At 39.7% G+C, this 19,614-nt stretch overlaps 2 protein-coding genes across 27 annotated transcripts in view; one reads left to right on the top strand and one right to left on the bottom strand.

The window, feature by feature from the left end:
* SCFD2 (sec1 family domain containing 2) overlaps positions 1 to 2,359 on the bottom strand; it is a 432,813-nt gene extending 430,454 nt beyond the window's left edge. Inside the window, exon 1 of the mRNA XM_045815929.2 lies at positions 1,394 to 2,359. Coding sequence (XP_045671885.2) covers positions 1,394 to 2,228 — 835 coding nt within the window. The 5' untranslated portion in view covers positions 2,229 to 2,359. The remainder of the gene's footprint in view (positions 1 to 1,393) is intronic.
* Positions 2,360 to 10,562: 8,203 nt separating this feature from the next.
* Positions 10,563 to 19,614, top strand: part of FIP1L1 (factor interacting with PAPOLA and CPSF1) — a 74,291-nt gene continuing 65,239 nt past the window's right edge. For 11 of the 26 annotated variants that reach the window (XM_045816031.2, XM_045816029.2, XM_045816016.2 and 8 more), the window contains exons 1-5: positions 10,564 to 10,869; positions 12,020 to 12,064; positions 12,164 to 12,203; positions 18,199 to 18,256; positions 19,353 to 19,456. In XM_045816031.2, coding sequence (XP_045671987.1) covers positions 10,785 to 10,869; positions 12,020 to 12,064; positions 12,164 to 12,203; positions 18,199 to 18,256; positions 19,353 to 19,456 — 332 coding nt within the window. In that variant the 5' untranslated portion in view covers positions 10,564 to 10,784. Of the gene's footprint in view, positions 10,870 to 12,019; positions 12,065 to 12,163; positions 12,204 to 18,198; positions 18,257 to 19,352; positions 19,457 to 19,614 lie in introns of all 26 variants that reach the window. The other 15 variants (XM_045816036.2, XM_045816033.2, XM_045816021.2 and 12 more) reach the window with 5 other exon arrangements.

Genomic DNA, 19,614 nt, shown 5'->3' with positions numbered 1-19,614 from the left:
AATTTATAAGTTACTAGGACCACAGGAACAAATTAATCCCAATTAGGGTTACAGAGTAGCCAAGGAAGGTAGTCAGGGAAGGCTTGTCTGAGAAGCAGAAATCTGAACAGAGATTCAAAAGAAGTGAACAAGAAAGCCATGTAGATACCTGAAGGAAGAACATTCCAAGCTGAGCTGCAGACGAACTCCAAAGGCCCTGAGGCTGGGACGTACTTGGCATGTTGAGGGACACATGGCCATACAGGACCTGCCTGTGTGTAGCTTTCCTACCTCGTCTCCCACTGATCTCCCCTCACACATCACTTTCCTGCGACACTGCCCAGTATATACCACACACTCAAAAATTCATCAAGCCTAAACCCCTCAGGCAATTTTAATCCTCTAAGAGTTCTGAGATGTCACAATTTTTACTCATACTTAAATCACAATGACAGACTAGACACCTGTTTTGCCGGTCACATAATTAAGCTTACATCTCAGTATTACCACTTAGTTTATTTTCTATTCTATGATCTGAAAATATAAGGTCAAAAACTCAAATACAGCTATTGTGGTTTTTATAACTTCATTCTACCTTTTTTCCCGATCTACTAAGGAGAATGTTTACCTATATCAGTTTCCTGATGACTCTCCCTGAATTGGGGTGTGGCCAGACTATACTACCAGCAGCATTATATCTACCTAATTAGAGAACAATAAAGTTGACCTTTGAAAATATGCACATGTCACTATCAGAAAGTGTTTTTTCTTCATCTATTTTAAGAGTTACATTTGTTCTCTATGCATATAAATAATTGATACATTATTAAAATTTGAGATGATCTACCCAATCTTCAATAGAATGACAGCTAAGAATAAATCAATAAACATTTGAAAATATTTTCTACAATTGTATTTATTCTCAATTTCTGGTAATACTTCAAGTTTATTTATTAACACTCATTTAAAAAAACCTAAAACTAAACTGTCTGTGATAATTTCATGTATTGTCATACAGTTTTTCTCCCACTAGTTCATCTGTCAACACCTAACATATTAAAGCCCTCTTATGAAGGATTACTGTAAATACTGGCATCTGCATATTTCTAGAAAGTTCCCAGGTGTACAGTTCTCTTCAATGTCAGCATAATTTCTCCAATATCTTTGGTTAGACGTAGTTAACAAGATAGCGCATGTTGAAGATGTATTTACCCATTACAGCATCTAACAAATTGACTGTAAGTGCTAATTTCCTTGTCTGTATTCCCCTCTAGAAGACAAACTCTGTGAGATCAGGGACTGTGTCCATCTAGTTCAACTTGACATATAGTAAGTCAATAAAATATATGCTGAATCAGTGAAAGTCCCAGAACCTTGGAGAGTGGTTAGGAAGACCCACAGCAATCCCACTTACCCGTGAGATCCAGAGTTCTGTCCACAAAAACCACTGATGCCCTGCCTGTGGCAGTCTTCCTCCTGTTCTTGGCAGGGCCATAATTAGCCAGATCTGCAGCGATGATCCGACTGAGGGAACCTACTGCAAAACACTCCTCACGCACCCCTAAATGCTCACACAGGGAACTGAGGCCTGACACCAGGCACCTGATCTGCAGAAGCAGCTCAGGGGGCAGGGCGCTGGCATCCACCTCATTCAGGCTTCCTAGCCTCCTCTTGTCTGGTCGGGCACTGTTAAGAAGATGCACATCCTGGGGTAGCAGTGGAAAAAGGGAAGCAAAGGCTGGAGTCAAGGCAAGGTGGGGAGCAACAGGTGCGAACAACAACGGGACGTGCAGCACCTCGGCGGTGTAGTTCATATTGCCCATCCACTCACACAGTTTCTCCTCCAGTTGCTCGAATACTGGCTGCCCTTCCAGCTCAGCAGCTGCAGCCGCCGGCACGTGATTAGCGGTGAGGTGGACAGCATGATTCACGGCTGTGACCACCACACAATACTGGAAGTGACTGCGGCAGATGATATCCCGCAGGGTCTCCACGGTCCGGCCTTTCAGCAGGCAGCTCAGCACAAACACCGCCTTAGGCTGCTCGGCTCCACCACCGACAGCTGCGGGCTCGAACTCCCGCAGGTGACACGCAGGACCTCCCACCGCCTCCAGGAGCCGCGTGGATCCGCAGCCCCAGTGCAAGCTCTCCGCGCAGGCGGCGTCCAGATAGACCAGAGCCCATTTGACTTTGGCCAGCACCTGCTCCCAGCCTTGCTGCGTAAAGGACAGCACTCCCGGGGCGCTCATGATTGGGGGTTCGCAGCGTCGGGGCACTGGAGTACAGGAACTTCTTTTAGAACTCACGCTTCCGGGAATTGGGCTCCTTGAAGCTTTGACAGTCAACACAGTACACGTGGTGCCGCCTCTGACTTGTCCAATCTCGGCGCACATTGATGACGTAGACGGAACGTGATTGGCTAGCGAGGGGAACTCACGGAAGGATGGTGGGGCTGTGAAGAGGTGGGCGGGGCTCCGTGGCTTCCGGCTGAGAGGAAGGGACTGTGAATAGCTGAACTGGCTTCTTTCCCTCTGTGCTCGGATTACGTTTCCTTGCATCTGAGAAATCTCGTTAATAATAAATGCTAATCCGAAATTTGACATTTTCCTTGGATCTGAACACATCTCTAAAATTCGCTCTGCCAAGAGCCCCAGAGACGCTAAGAGAAAATAAACTAAGAGATGCCGGAGAAGATAAAAACAACCAAGTGATGTATAATGTTCTGTCGTTTATAGATGGCTGTTTCATACGCTAGAGCGCTAAGCCTCATGAAAAACCTACTGGTCTCGTCTTCACTTTCTCCGTCTTCCCTCATCTCATTGGCACTAAATCTTGATCTACTTCAAGAATCCTAGAATCCAGCCCCTTCGGCCTATCCGTCCTTGCCCGCACTGGCTTAATCCACCATCATCATTCAACTGGACAATAGCAACGATCCCCTACCATTTCCCAGTCTTACATCTCTTCTCCCACCAATTCAGTTTTCTTCCTAATGAACTAAGGTGGCCCTACCATTTTCCTGCTTAAAAGCCTCTCTTGGCCCAGTTGCCTGCAGGATACAGCCAGACTCCTTACAATGGCACCAAAATCCTTCATGATTTCTCAATTTCTCTCCATCTACTCCCTGCCTAGAACATTATATACCTGCGCTATTAAGTCAACAGATTGAGCCCAGAATGTTTCACAGGTTTAGTTCAACTCAACCACTATTTATTAAACACTTACTAAGTATAATCACTGATGTAGGCTCCAAAGACACAATGGTTAATAAATTCCCTGATCCATAAAGAGTTTTCTCCTCTGCTAAGTACTTGCCACATCATGAGGTAAGTTTTAGCATACCTGTTTTCCTACAAGATTGTGCACTAGAGGCCTGGTCTCCCCAACACTAGAAAATACACAAGTATTCAATAAATGTTGACTAAGTGATCAATAAATGTTCAATTTATATCCATATAAAAAGTGATATATTCAACCAACTTTTAATGTGCATGTACAATATTGCAGACACTGTGTTTGGCATTGAGAATATAAATAGAAATAAGGCACAATCTTGCCTTCAAGAGGATCTGAAATATAGGACCCACACATGTAAAGAAAGCAAATGCAATATAATGTTACGGAAGCAATGATTTGTTTAGTGGATAAAAGTTACAAAGGAGGAAAAATAAATTCTGATTGAGTGAAGGAAAAAGGGAAGTGGTCAGAAGAAGTTTCATATAAGGCGTGAGTTTTGAGTTGTCTTCCAAGAAAACCAGGTGTTCACCAGGTGGACAGGATGGGGAGGAACATTCCTGAAAGCTCAAACAGAGAGTGCAACATGGGCAAAGGTATAGAGGCATACAGTACGTTCTCTGGAACTACAAAGAGTTTAGTATGGCTGAAGAGTGTTGTGTAAAGAGAGGCCCAAACTGAAAAAGGAGCTCCACACTAGAAAAAAAGGACTAGATCAGAGGGAGTCTTATTTTTTATTCTAAACAGTAGAAGCTTATGGAGTACATTTAAAGTATTGTTAGGAATGAGTACAATTTGTTCACATCTGGAGTTTGGCGGGGGAAGTATTCTAAATGGAAAATGGCTTGAATAAGCAAGATTTAGGATAGGGAGTGTATTTAGAAAGCAGTCACAGCAGCAACTCTGGGTGAAAACAGATAAGGATATCCACAAAGGACCTAGACAGTGTGGGGTATATAAAGAGATGTTAAGAAAATGGTGCCAAAAAGCCTGGTGACTGGATTGACAAATCTAGAGGGAGAATTTCAGGTTCATACCCAGTTTTCTGCCTAGATGACTGGTAAGTAGCTGTCCTTGAAGTTTGGAAAAACCAGAAGAGAAGCAGGTTGAGTAATAAATGTACTGAGTTCAGTTAGGACATGTTTTTGTTTGTTTGTTTGTTTGTTTTTAATTATGGCAAAATACATAAAATTTACCATCTTAACCATTTTTAAGTGCACAGTTCAGTAAAGTATTTGCACAATGTTGTACAACCAATCTCCAAAATTTTCGTCTTGTGAAACTGAAACTTTATATCCATTAAACAACAACTCCCCGTTTCCTCTTCCCACTAGCTGGCTTTCTCACTTAACATAATATCATCAATTTTCATCTAACATATGTGTCAGAATTTTCTTTCTTTCTAAGGCTGAATTATATTCCATTGTATATATCATTGTGTATACCACATTTTGTTTATCCATTCATCTGTCAATGGACATTTGGATTGCTTTCACATTTTGGCTATTGTGAATAGTGCTGCTAGTTACATGGGTATACAAATAACTTTTTGAGACCCTGATTTCAGTTCTGTTAATTATGTACCCAGAAGCAGCGTTGCTAAATCATATACTAATTCTATTTTTAATTTTTTTGAGGACCCTCTTTTCCATAGCTGCTGTACCATTTTAGATTCCCACCAACAGGGCATAGGGGTTCTATTTTCTCTACATTCTCACCAGCATTTGTTATTTTCTGTTGTTGTTTTGATATTAGCCATCCTAACTCATGTGGGGATTCGTTGTTTTGAAGGTACTGTAGGACATCCAGGTGGAAACATCTAGTAAGCAGTTGGATGTATAATTGTAGATGGCAGAAGAGAAGTCTGATAATTTGGGATTCACCAGCAAACAGGTGTGCTTGCGATTGCTTAAAGAGAGCACGAAAAAGAAAGACAATGAGAGTGACAGATGGATCTCTGAGTGACATTTCCAGGTCTGCTGAAGAGGTGAAACCAGTGAGGAGACTTATGGGAAAACAAGTTTCAAAGCGGACAGAGTGAGCGAAGTGGCAAGTGTCAGAAAAGTGAAAAATGAGATGGAATGTGAAAAGGGGGGAAAGAACATGAAATTGGGGTCAAAGAAAATAGCTTGGCCCCTAAAATTCAAGGAAGGAACCGTTTTGTGATGTAATAAGATCCAGAGCATGGCCTTGAATGTGGACTGATGAAGTGGAGTAAATGGAAGTTGCTAAGTAATCAGATTCTAGGAGGTCAAAAAATATGAGACAAGCAGGATGTGCAAGTCACTCATGATGCTAAGTGGTAGAGAAAAGGAAGATTGTGGATCAGACTCCAACACTATATCTGTGAATGAGGGGACATGAAGAGAGAAAGGTAGAGGTAGTAAACAAGGGTGCTAAGTATTGGCAAGGAGGAGGATTTTCACAGGAAGATGGAACCATAGTGGTCCAGTGGTGGCCCACAAGAGCCAGGGAAATGGCAATGCTACCTCCCGGTTTATAGTACAATAGGGTGAAGAGAAATGGTGGGCATTCAGTATAGGAAGAGTAGGAGAAGTGCTGTCCCTGGAGGGAAGTTAGATTTCAGTTTCAGTGAATGAGTAAAGGCATCCTTCTGCTAAAATATTGAGAATACTGGACGTGTATGGAACAAAGGTAAGGACCAAGAGGTAAATGAAGAGTTGGGATGCCGGCCTGAAGAAATGGGGAGGGGGGTGGAAATAAGCACAGAGAATGTGAGAGAATGACACTAAAAGGGTTGACAAAGAGTAACTAAGAATGAGGAAATGTGGAGGACCCTAAAAAGTTGTGTACTGTATGACCTATATGGCCACATGCAACCTCAGGGCTACCAGATTATGAAGGGACTTATAGGTCACATGGTAGGAAGTTTGGATTTTACTTTATGTGTAACAGGAAGCCACTGAAAGGTTTGTGTTACTTGAAATGCAGTGTGGCAGTAGAGATGGAGGGAATTAGACAGATTTGGGGTATATTTTACAAGAAGAACTAATGAGTCTTGCTAATGGACTGTCTTTGGTGTGAGAGGGACTCATAAGGGAAAGAGAGGAATCAAGGGTCATTCTTTGGGTTTTGGCTGGAATAATGTTGGATAATGGTTATTGATACTAAGAGGGACTATGGGAGTGGATAGGACAGATTTGGGAGGGCAATTCACAAGTTCTGTTTGGGGCATAAATTTCACATGTCCATTAAATATCCAAGGGAGCTATCAGTGAAGCATCAGAGTGAGCTCAAGGAAAAGTTGAGACTGTAGATGGAAAGCTGGGAGTCATTGGCTGTCAATGACACATACCACATAGATAGTATTAAAAGTCATGGTACTAGGGGTGCCTGGGTGGCATAGTCTGTTAAGCATCTGGCTCTTGATTTCAGCTCAGGTTGTGATTTCAGAGTCATGATCTCAAGGTCTTAAGATCGAGCCCCATGAGGAGCCTGTGTCAGGCCCCATGCTCAGTGGGGAGTCTGCCTGAGATTCCCTCCCTCCCCCTGGACCCCTCCCCCTGCTCATGTGCTCCTTCTCTCTCTTAAATAAATAAATAAAGCTTTAAAAAAAATCATAGGACTGGATGAAATGACCCTGGGAGATAGGGTAGAGAGAAAAGAGGAGAGAATCCAGGAAAAACCCATTTCTTGCTCTCAGATATTATGGTGGAGTCAAATGGCTTCCTGCTCAAAGTGCATGCTTAAGATCATCAGATTTACCTTATTTCAATGTGATTTGTACTTCTTTGCTCAAAATAACTAGCAATTATTTCCTATTCCTCATAAAATCAAGCATATCTCCCTTCGCCTCATTTCTAAGTCCTTCAAGCGCATGATCAATATTTAGCTTAAGGATTTACTAAGCACTTATCTGGTGAATACAGAAATAAATTTGTTTTCACTCTTAAAGAGTGTGCAGTTTATGTAATAGTATAGATGTGAATAAGCCATGACACAATTTTCCAGAAACAACTAGCAATATAAAATTTTGTATTAGAATATGTCAGAATGCAGAGGAAGATGGACAATTCGGGTTTAATTCCCCCACTGAATTATCTAGAAAGGAAGGAAAACTTTACATATGTGCACTTATTCAGGTCGTTCAAAGGACAAAAGGCCTAAAACATAGCATACCACCATTTTGCCTCTAACTTGTCAAATGCTTTGACATTTGAAACCTCATTTTTGCTTTGTTATCCTTCCAGGAAGCAGGTGTAATATGTTATTTTAATATATCAATTTACTGATGAAGAAACTGAAGAACCTTGAGATTTAAGTGGCATAACTAAAGTTGGTAGTAAATAACACAGTTGGGCCTAAATGCCACATTCATGCAAAACACATTTATGAGTACTCACTATCTACTAGACAATGAGCAAGGCACTTTTATTTGATCTTTACCTCTGGCCATCAATTTAATCATCATCTATTAAGCAACCCCTTTCAGTACTTCCCAGAGATAGATACATTACAACTGATGCTTTGTTGTTGTTTTTGTTTTCGCTTTTGTTTGTTTGTTTTGCCAAGAACCAACAAACCACACACACACACACACGCATGCAAAATGATAAAGTGGAAAACAAATAAATATAAACAGAATATATGGAGTATAATAGTTCTATAAGTTCATAAGTTTATATAATATCTTCAAACTATCTATCTTTAAACCCTTGCCTGATGAGTAAGGAGAAAAAGACATCTTTAAGAAAGCTTATCCAGGCAAGGCACTCAGTTTAAAAGCAAGGAAGGAAGAGGCCTTTTCAGAGTGGTTATTAGTGATTTATAGGCTTCTCTGCTTGTGAAGATTATTTTCAAAGCTTAGCTGCAGTGCTACCTCCACCATTAAGGTGATTCTGATGCCTCAGTAAATATTCATCAACTCTTCGGTTTAAGTAGAGTCTTGAAAGACAAGCTTATTTTAGGCAGCTGAAAGGAGAAAAATGATCCACAGCAGAAGGCAGTTGGTTCTTCCATGGAACCATCAAAGTTCATTATAAACTCATGGAATAACAGACAGAACTATGAGTGATTGCTTTATGATACTCCTAAGCAGAACGTAAAATCTTCATTCCATTACTGTCGGTACAGGCCAAGAGCTACTGAATGTTAGGCATCATATCATGAATAAGTGACATGTAAGAAGATGCCCTGTTTGTGGGAGGACTTCTTCTAGTGAAGAGTCCTAGGAAAACAGAAATGTAGTCAAATAATTACTATAGGATGTGATAGACACATGCCATAGAAGCAGCAGAGTCTAAAAGGGTATGATTAGCTCTGCCCTACCCACCCTCCAAAAACTCTGATCTCTTCTATATCCTCTTTCTCACTCCCTCCACTCCGGCTCATTTTGGGTTCCTTGAATGTATCAAGTATGCTGCTGCCTCAGGGCCTTTGCACTTCCTATTCTTTCTGATAGGACTTCACCCAGAAATCCATGATGGCTTACTTCTTTTCTCCATTCAGCTCTCTACTCTTATGTCACCTTATTAGAATAGCTTTCCCTGACCTCTTGATATAAAATTGCACCTAATCCCTATTTATCACTCTGTTCTAGGTCCCCCTATCCTGCTTACTCTTATGTATAATTCTTATCACGGCTTGACATGCTATATATTTATATGTTTATTGTCTGCCTTCCTTCACTAGAATGAAAGCTTCATAAAAGTAAGGACTTTATTTCACTCACTGCTGAATCTACATAGCCTAGAAGAGCCCCTGGCACTTGGTAGACCCTTCATAAATATTTATAGAACAAAGAAATGGAAGGAGGTAAAGTTGAATTCAGGAAAGTTTTCACAATGTTGGCTATACCAGAACAGAGTTTAGAACTACTCAAGGGATTATCCTAAACAGGTAAGTGAGACTGGGAATAGAGTTGAGTTTTCAGAGGTAAGGGGGGGATTAAAACGACAGTATTTGTTTAAATGGGAGATAGTGTGGCACTGTTAGGATGTAAACATTTTCTGTGTGTTTCTATTAAAGCATATCCACCTTCTTCTCTTGTAGGGAAGTTAATTAAGACCCTTCTGACTTTCTCAATAAATTGATAGCTCTTTAAGGGCAAGGACTATGCTTTACTCATAATCTTTGTTTTCCAAGTTCTTAAACAGCAAATATTCAATAATCGTTAAATAAAGAACAGTATTTAGTGACCAGATGGCAAGTAAACCCATTGATTCATTTGTAAACTAGAATGAATTTCTGTTGAAAAGCGAAAGTCCTGTTTGAAAACTTTTGGACCAAAAGAAACTTTAGAGATCATCAAATTCAGCTTTCCCATTTTATAGATGAAAAAACTGAAGCAAAGAGAGGTTAATTACCTGAGGTCATGCAAGTAGGCAGTAGAACACCAATTTTAACCCATCTATCATTTTCTCCCTGAAAGATGTGTTCAAAGTAGCCTGAAAATGTGGCATTATCTACTAAAATAAAACTACACGTACTTTATGATCTTGGAGAAATACTTGTACAAATCTGCAAGAAGTAATTTACAAGGCTCTTCATTGTAGTGTTTTGTTTTTTTGGTTAAAGTGAAAAGTTGAAAGCAATCTAAATGTGCTTCACTAGGGAAATAACCCTATTCCTTTTGTGATAGCCATGCTATGGAATATTGGGAAGCACTTAAAAATGAATACAGTTTTATGTATACTAACATGGAAAGGCTCTCCAAGACACTGTTATTAAAAAAAAAAAAGAAAAGAAAAAGCAATCCGCAGAATGAAATACAGTATTGTACCCTTTAAGACTCGTTAACCTCAGGTTCTTCCACCAACACAATACGATACACGTGAAGTAAATATATAGAATATTTGAGGATTCACACCAAACAGCAAACAAGGTATACTTCTGCAAAGGAGGGTAGTGGATGAGGGGGTCTTCGACCTTAACTGCAATGTTTTATTTTAACAAAGAGATTGCATCATTCATTTATTAGCTTGGCTTTCATTTGCTGTTAAAATTCAATTTTCAATAAAGTAGGCATTAATTATATTTTCTTTTCTAATGAGAAACGGGAATGATAAGGTAACAATTCTCTATCTAGGCTGATACAACACGTGAAGAACGAAACAAGACCTTTCATAAGGTTAAAAAACAAAACAATAGTTGAGAAGAGAAAGCATCAAAGGGATAAGGGAACAATGGTGCACTGGCCGGCAAAGGCAATACGGGTTATTAGAAGAAAGGCTGGGGGAGGGGAACCCTTGCCAACGCCAGACGCCACCAGAGAAAGCCACGCTAAAAAAGCAAAGCGGGATTCCACAGAGGCGGAGCCAACCACGGCGCGCATGCGCAACCAGGCCCAGGTGGACGCCGCCGCGGAAGCGAAGCCTCCTAAAGACGCCGCGCCGTTCGGCTGCTGCTGCGCGTGCGCAGGCGGACCGCCGCCGGAGCCGTCTTGTTTGCAGCCTCCAACGCCGCGGCCGCCTCTCTGGGATTTGAGTCTCGCGCTTTCTTCGTTCGCTTGCCGGCGGGTTCGCGCCCCTCTCGCGCCCCCGGGCAGCGAGGCTGGGCAGGGGTTGGAGGGGGCTGTTGATCGCCGCCTTTAAGTTGTGCTCGGGGCGGCCATGTCGGCCGGCGAGGTCGAGCGCCTAGTGTCGGAGCTGAGCGGCGGGACCGGAGGGGATGAGGAGGAAGAGTGGCTCTATGGCGGTACGGAACTTCCTGTCCCTTCTCTCACTCCCGGGTTCTCTCAGGCCTCCCGTCCCGGCCGCAAACGGCGGGCTTCCTGGGTCCCTCTCGCTGCCGCTGAGGCCTCTCATATGGAGCCTCCACCGGCCTGAGTTAGGCCGAGCAAGGCGTGCGCGTTGCCCGGCCTCCCCCTTGGCCTCCTCCCCCCTTGCCCCGCGCAGCCCACGCCCCCACCAGGCAGCCACCCCGGGGCCGCCAGGCTGGGCCGGGGGTTCGGTGCGGGGCCGGGTCCCTAGCCTCGCCCTCCTCCCCGCCGGAGCTTCCCGGCCGCCTCGTCTCCGCGCTCTTTCCCCTACTCGTTTATCTCCATTCTGAGCTCTGTTGGTGTCTCTTCTTGCCCCTGGCTGTAGGATGCCCTCCCTGTCCCTTTCAGAAACAGTTTTTCTGTAATAATAGCTAAATAAAGTTGATGCTGTAAAACTAACGTCTTGTTTCTTGATGGTCAGTTTGTATGGAATGCACCTGCAAGGGTACCTCCTTGTCTGAAAGTCGTGCTTTAAAAATAATTAATAGAGAATGAGATGGAATACATTATGGCCCATAAAGAAAACCCCGAATGTCTCCTGTATTAAGGTGAAGTTTTTCATTTTTAAGAGAGTGCTCTATAACCCACATCATTAGAAGTATCTCATGTCCCTTAGGCTTATAGTTTAGAGTTATTTCGTATGTATCTTTTTCCCAAAATAAGCAGTGCACTTTGTACTTCCCTCTTGAAAGGGATTTGTCATCTGGTTTTTAACTTTTTATTAAGTCACAGTCTCTTGTCTGTTAATGATAACTAGATTTGAAAGTTAATATGTGTTCCTTGCCTAAAATGTTATCTTCTTTAGTGTGGTAAAAGTGCACGTTTGGGCACCATGCAGCTCCTTGACGCTGTGACTTTGACAAACTGATTTTGACAAACTTGTAAAATTCATTAGTTTTGGTGGCAAGATTTAGCATTAGTAATATTCTTTGAAATGTAAATGTGTAGGGTTTCCTTAATAAAGATCTAGAATCTTTAATGCCTCTCAAATTAAGCTTACTTTTATAGAAGTCTGATTTTTTTTTTCATAAAAGACATATCTTGTTAAGTCATTATAAGGTGATCTAACTTTGGATGTGCTTATAGGCCCATGGGACGTGCATGTGCACAGTGATTTGGCAAAGGACCTAGGTTAGTGCTTGTGATGATCACTTCAGATTTTCATAATACTGGTTTCTTTAAGAGTGGTTTGTTAATTTTATTTATTTATTTATGTATTTTTTTTGGTAGATGAAAATGAAGTTGAAAGGCCAGAAGAAGAAAATGCCAGGTTAGTGGAATTTGTTGTTGATACTTCTACAGATTGTATGATACAGTGGTTCTATCAATGGTTGTCAAAATTATTTTATTTTAATCATTGGCTTGGATACAGCATATTGACTGGAGGTTCAAAGACATCAAATCCTTTAGCGTTTATTTCTATTTCAGGACCTAATCAGTTCTGTTTATTTGCTAGTAGCTTAGGGGACAAAGTTTTTGAAGTAAGGGTTTGAATATTCTTCACTATTAAGTAACTTTGTACTCTTAAGTGATCTTAGTAGTGGAGTATACCTTAGTACATTAGACTAATAAAATTAAAAAAATTTTTTTGATTAAAAAACGAATCCTTTAAATTACTGTTTTTTCAATTTATTAATACCTTTGGTATAGTGTGCTTGGGTTATAGTTTCAGTGTTTTGTATTTAAATTCAAAGTGGAATTAATCTGTTACAAGGTTGATTCCCTTTGTTAGAGTAAAGGGAGCTTGAAACTTCTTGATTTCAGAATAACTCAGACAAGTACATGTATATGCTGACATTACTCATTAAATCTAGTATCAATGCCTTAGTGTCCCCTAATGGGGAAGGGGTGGTTAAAAAAAAGAACTTTTAAAGAATATTTGGGTTTACAAAGTGGAGGAAGTACTACTTTACACCCATTAGGTTGGGATGGCTACCATCAAAAAGAAAGTAACGTGTTGATGAAGATATGCAGAAATTGGAACTCGAGTACATTGATGGTGGGATTGTAAAAAGGTGAAGCTACTTTAGAAAATAGGCAGTTCCTCAAAAGGCTAAACATGGTTACTAGATGATCCAGGAATTCCACTTCTACATATATGTCTTAGAGAAATGACACATATCCACACAAAAACTTGTACGTGAATGTTCATAGTAGCGTTGTTTATAATAGCCAAAAAATGGGAGTAAGAGTCCATCAAATGGTGAATGGATGGATAAAATATGGTATATCCATATAGCGGAATACTAAGTGGCAGTAAAAAGAAATGAAGTATTGATATTTGTTACAACACGGATGAACCTTGAAAACATTATGCTAAGTTAAAGAAGCCACTCTCAAAGAACTACATATTGTATAATCAATTAAAATAAAAGTGAATTTATAGAGACAGAGTGGTTGCCAGGACTGAGTTCAGGGGAAAATGGGGAGTGATTACTAATCTATACAAGGCTTTTTTGCGGGTGATGAAAATGTCCTGAAATTGGGTAGTTGTAATGGTTGCACTATCCTGTAAACGTGAAAGCCATTCAGTTGTACGCTTCAAATGGGTGGTTTTTGTGGTATATGATTTCAAAGCTCGCAGGGGTACACCGTAGATACTGTGCGTTCAGTTTCACACCAATAAAGTGAGTCAAATGAATTTTTTGGTTTCCTGGTGCATATAAAAGTTTTGTTTATACTGTAGTCTCTTAAGTGTGCAATAGTATTATGTCTAAAAAAACAATGTATATACCTTAATTAAAAAGTACTTTCACACTAAAAAAAATCCTAACCATCGTCTGAGCTTTCAGCAAGTCATAATGTTTTTGCTGGTTGCAGGGTCTCACTTCGAAATTGAACGCTGCTGCTGATCAGGGTGGTGGTTGCTGAAGGTTGGGGTGGCTGTGGCACTTATTAAAATAAGACAGCCCTGAAGCTTGCCACATTGAATCGACTTTTCCTTTCATGAATGATTTCTCTGTAGCAGTGATACTGTTTGATAGCATTTTACTCACAGTGGAACTTCCTTCCAAATTGACGTCAGTCTTCTTAAACCCTGCTGCTGCTTTATCAACTAAGTCTAGGTAATATTCTAAATCCTTTTTTTGCCATTTCAACAGTCTTCCCAGCATCTTCACCAGGAGTAAGTTCCACGACAAGAAACCACTTTTGGTCATGTCTTCAGGCTCCACGTCTCATTCTAGTTCTCTTGTTATTTCCAACACATCTGTAGTTACTTCCTCCCCTGAAGTCTTGAACTCCTTAAAGTCTTCCACAAGGTTTAGAATCCACTTCTTCCAAACTTCTGTTAATGTTGATATTTGGATCTTTCTGCATGAATCATGAACGTTCTTAATGGCATCTTGAGTGATGAAGCCTTTCCAGAAGGTTTTCAATTTGCTTTTTGCCCAGATCCATTAGAGGAGTCACTATCTGTGGCAGCTATAGTCTTATGAAATGTATTTCTTCAATAATAAGACTTGAAAGTCAAAATGACTCCTTGATCCATGGGCTGCAGGATGGATATTTTGTTATGAGGCATGAAAACATTAATCTCATTATATGTCTCCACCAGAGAGAGAGCTCTTAGATGACCAGGTGCATTGTCGATGGGCAGTAATATTTTGAAAGGAATCTTTTTTTCTGAGCAGTAGTCTCAGCAGTGGGCTTAAAATCGTCAGTAAACCATGTTGTAAACAGATGTGCTGTCATCCCGGCTTTGTTGTTCCGTTTATAGAGCACAGGCACAGTGGATTTGGCCTAATTCTTAAGGGCCCTAGGACTTTCAGGATGGTGAGCATTAGCTTCAACTTAAAGTCACCAGCTGCATTAGCCCCTCAGAAGAGATTCAGCCTGCCCTTTGAAACTTTGAAGCCAGGCCTTGACTTCTTTTCAGCTGTGAAAGTCCCCGATGGCATCTCCTTCCAACAGGAGGTTGTTTTGTCTACATGAAGATCTTTGGTTTAGTGTGGCCACCTTTATGAGTGGTCTTGGCTGGGTCTCCTGGGGAACTTGCAGCTTCTCTCTCAGCACTTGCTGCTTCACCTCACACTTTATGTTATGGAGATGGCTTCTTTCCTTAAACCTCATGAACTGGCCTCTGATAGGTTCACACTTTTTTTCTACAGCTTCCTCACCTCTGTCAGCCTTCACAGAGTAGAAGAGGGTTATAGGGGCCTTGCTCTGGATTAGCCTTCAGCTTAGGGAGTACTGTGGCTGGTTTGGTCTTCTCTCCAGACCACTCAGGCTTTCTCCATATCAGCAGTAAGGTGTTTTTACTTTCTTGCCATTCATGTGTTCACTAGAGTTTAGCACTTTTAATCTTCAGGAACTTTTCTTCTGTATTTACTCCTTGGCCAACTGGTGCCAAAGGCCTAGCTTTCGACATGCTTTCCCCACTAAATCGTTCCTAGCTTTTGAATTAAAGTGAGAGACATGTGGACTCTTTCACTTGAACACTTAGACGCATTAGAGGGTTATAAATTGACCTAATTTCAATATTGTGTTTAGGGAATAGGGAGCCTGAGAAGAGGGGTTGGTCAGTGGAGCAGTCAGAACACACACAATATTTAGTGATTAAGTTCACCATCTTTTTTTTTTCTTTTTTTTAAAGATTTTATTTATTTGATAGAGGGACAGGCAGGGAGAGGCAGAGGGAGAAGCAGACTCACCACCGATCAGGGAGCCTGATGTGGAGTTCAATCCCAGGACCCTGCGATCATGACCTGAGCCGAAGGCAGGCAATTAACTGACTGAGGCACCCAGGTGCCCCTAAGTTCACCATCTTAAGTGGTTGCAATTCAGATACACAGAACAGTTATAGTGGTAACATAAAGGAGATCACCATAACGAATACAAAATGAAAAAATTTGAAATATTGCAAGAATTACCAAAATGTGGCAGACACACAAAGTGAACAAATGCTATTGAAAAAATGGCACTGATAGGTAATACACTGTTAACACACACCTTCAATTTGTAAAAAGCTTAGCTGGGAAGTATAATAAAGCAAAGCATGACAGCATGAGGTATGTCTGCATTTTTAAAAAAGTAAATGGATTAAAGAAGTGAGACATGGAATTAGAAGTAACTTAAGGGATGCTGAAATTATTTTTCCTCACTTAAAAATATTCCCTAAATTGGAAGAATTTTTTTCCCACTCTTTGCTATATCGTGAAATTTTATCATTTAAATTCATATATCAACCCAGTTCGTAACCCTAATCTCAGTTACTCAAAAAGTTGTGATTTGTGTAGCTTATAGTTATAAAAGTAATTACAGTTGTTTCATACCCTGTTTTTTAATTGGTCAAGAATCAATGGGTAATGTTACAGATTCACAGTTAAATACAATTTTTTTTGTGAGCCAATCTATTCCATTAATTTTGTTGGTATAAGTCATTGGTTACAATTCTTAAAGCTTATTTTCTGATCGAGCGTTCTGTAATTTTAATTTTTCTATACTCAGCTTGACTAAATGTATTGGAGGGAAGTCTACCTTCCCTGAGCGTTACTGTCAAAATGTCTTCATATTCTTTCTTAAAATTTTATTTGGAGAGGCATTAAGTTTATTTCATCCTGTGGAAAATTTCTGCCCTTAAAGCTTAATTTTTCTAGAGAAAGCTTATAGTTTTATGTTTCCAGCATTTTAATTTTGATAGAGAATTAAAACTTTTATAAGTATTGAGAAGGTATGTTCACCAAACCTGTGTTCTAGTATTCAGCATGGTACATCATCACATTGCTCTAAAACTGAGCAGAGTCCTTGCTATTAGTGTTCTCCCCAGCTTCTTTGTGACTGGTTCATTGTTAAAACTTCTTAACCATTGCATTATGCTGTCTCCAATTTTGTCATATTTTTTTGGTCCAAATTTTGGCTAAATATACTTTTTTTGTGGCAAACCAAACTTGTTTCTGGCTACCTAAAAATTAAGCACGAGCTAAATATATTGAAGAATTATAGTTGTATATTTGTTTTCTTGGGTCAAGCAGTAACGCAAGGAAAACTTAACACTTAAATTTTCAGTTTTTATCCTTTATTTTGCTTTATGTGAGGATTGTATTGTAAAATACCACTCTAGAGATTAAACTGATGTATATAAAAACTGCTTGGCCGAAAGTAAAGTGTAGATGAGATAAGCAGAAATCTAATGAAAAGAGGTTTGAACTGTGTGAACATCTGGATGTTTTTCTTAGAATTCCTACTAAATGTGAGTTAGTTGATTTGTACTTGGATTCCTTTACTTATGAAGTGAGGTTAATGGTTAGTTCCCAGTATCAAAATCATAATTATTAAAATATAAGAAGCCAATTACACTACAGTACTACAAGTTTTATTTGGTGATTAATGACCATATGCTTGAGTATCATGAGAAAAGAAGGGTTTATTGTTTTATATCAGTTTTGCTTTGATAGGGCAAATTCAGGTATTAATTGGCCTTCAAAAAGTAATTTATTTTTAAATGCATCAAAATTAGGTCTGGAGCTCCTTTTTTTTTTTTTTTAAAGATTTTATTTAGTTATTTGACAGAGATAGACAGCCAGCGAGAGAGGGAACACAAGCAGGGGGAGTGGGAGAGGAAGAAGCAGGCTCATAGCGGAGGAGCCTGATGTGGGGCTCCATCCCATAACGCCGGGATCACGCCCTGAGCCGAAGGCAGACGCTTAACGACTGCGCCACCCAGGCAACCCTGGAGCTCCTTATTGGAATCAAATGGGAAGGCAGTCTTAACATGGAGATAAACTTTTTTTTTAATCTTAAAATGTATCTTTTATGAAATAAAGAACGTATGTCCAATAAGATAGGTGAAACAGAAAACCAGGAAGAAGGATGTATGTTAACTGAGGACTAGAGGAGTTAATGTGATTTTATGACAAATATTGAGTTCTTGGGCATCAGGAAAAGAGAAGACTGTGTGTTATATAGCCTTTGGCAATTACAGTAGTACCTGGCACATAGTGGATGCTCAATGAAGAGTTAAGCTAAGTACAATTAAGTGTGATGCATATTTTTAAAATAATAAAAAACTTGAATTACACCCCATTATTTGACATCATTAACAAATTGTGGAAGCAGTTCTATTCTACTTTGAATGTTGAGTACAGGTGTTATGCAAGGCAGTAGGAATAGCAGAATGACAGAGACAGTTTTTGCCATCCTTTTACTTTTCCACTGGAGACCATAATTTTAGGAAACTATCATATATAGCTTAAAATACTAGTATACTCTGTCTCTACTTCTGAAAAGTAATACCAGACTTGTGCACTTATTTCTGTTGTTTGTAGTGCTAATCCTCCGTCTGGAATTGAAGATGAAACTGCTGAAAACGGCGTACCTAAACCGGTAACATAAGGCTTTGAAATTTAGTTACTTCCCTGTTTAAAGTCTTTATCAGTAGTTTCCCGTTCACTTAGGAAGAAAGCCAAAAATTTAACATGACACTCAGTGTCTGGCATGATCTGGTCCACTGTTATATCCCAGCCTCATCCGGTGCCATTAAAGCACAGTGAGATGAGAAGCAGTAGTGGGAAGAGACTTTCCATGAAATGGAGCGTGTGCAAAGGCTTGAAGTTGACTAATTTCAAAGAATTGAATGATGGTAGCTCAACTAAAGAGATCATAGTGAACCTCATTTTCAAGGAAAACAGTAAGTCCCATAGCCCAAGTTTGATTATCATAATTTTTGGAAAAATTTATTTTTATATAAATATGTGTTAATCTCTAACCTCATTCATACCTCTTAAAAGTGTTATTTTTGGGGGTGAACATGTATAATTGGTTTTATGACTATTTTAACATTCTGATTCTGTGAAAAGGAAATCATTATTCTACAGGCTTGAACTTATATACAAAAAAATATTTTGCCTAGGTGATCTCCTTCTTTGTTTACTGTGATGTAACTAACCATAAAACTGCCTTTTAGAGCCAAAATAAAACCTTTGAAAATGGTCCCACTTTATACTCATAGAAACAAGGTATTCCCTCAATCATTTGCATCCAGGGACTCTTCTAACTGTAAATGAATGACAGGAATAAGTGAACTGTCCCTTAACTATTAGGTGCTTTTTAACCATGACTCTTAGAGTTAATTGTGGTCATATTCTTGACAAAAATTCCTCAAATACTTATTTTTTATAATTTATGTTTTAGATATCTTAGTATAATGCCTTAGATTCTTTTTGCAGAGAAGCACTTAAAAATCGTAGGAAAAAAATACATGAGGTGTTATTTACAAAAAGATGATGCTAAGATTTTATTTTACATTCTTATCCCTTTTTATCATGTATAACATAAGTTATAAATGAGGTAACCGTGCTATGAAATTGTAATTTTTTCTCTAAAACTCTGATTCAAAAAAACACAAAATGATTTTCAGTTATTCATACTAGATGTTGAGATGAATATTAAATGTATTTTATAACTGTTTATGTTGGTATAGAAAGTGACGGAGACTGAAGATGATAGTGATAGTGACAGTGATGATGATGAGGATGATGTTCATGTCACTATAGGAGACATTAAAACGGGAGCACCACAGTATGGGTAAGTTTTGTTGTTTTTTTTTTTTTTTAAGATTTATTTATTTGAGAGAGAGCATGCACACGCAGGCGGGAGGGGCAGAGAGAGAGGGAGACAGTCTCAAGCAGCCTCCCTGCTGAGTGTGAAGTGCTTACGTGGGTCTTGATCTCATGACCCTGAGA

This window comes from Ursus americanus, chromosome 8, assembly GCF_024610735.1.
Source record: "Ursus americanus isolate L20-20 chromosome 8, mUrsAme1.1.p, whole genome shotgun sequence".
Classification (NCBI taxonomy): Eukaryota; Metazoa; Chordata; class Mammalia; order Carnivora; family Ursidae; genus Ursus; species Ursus americanus.
This window is presented reverse-complemented; position numbering and strand designations above follow the sequence as displayed.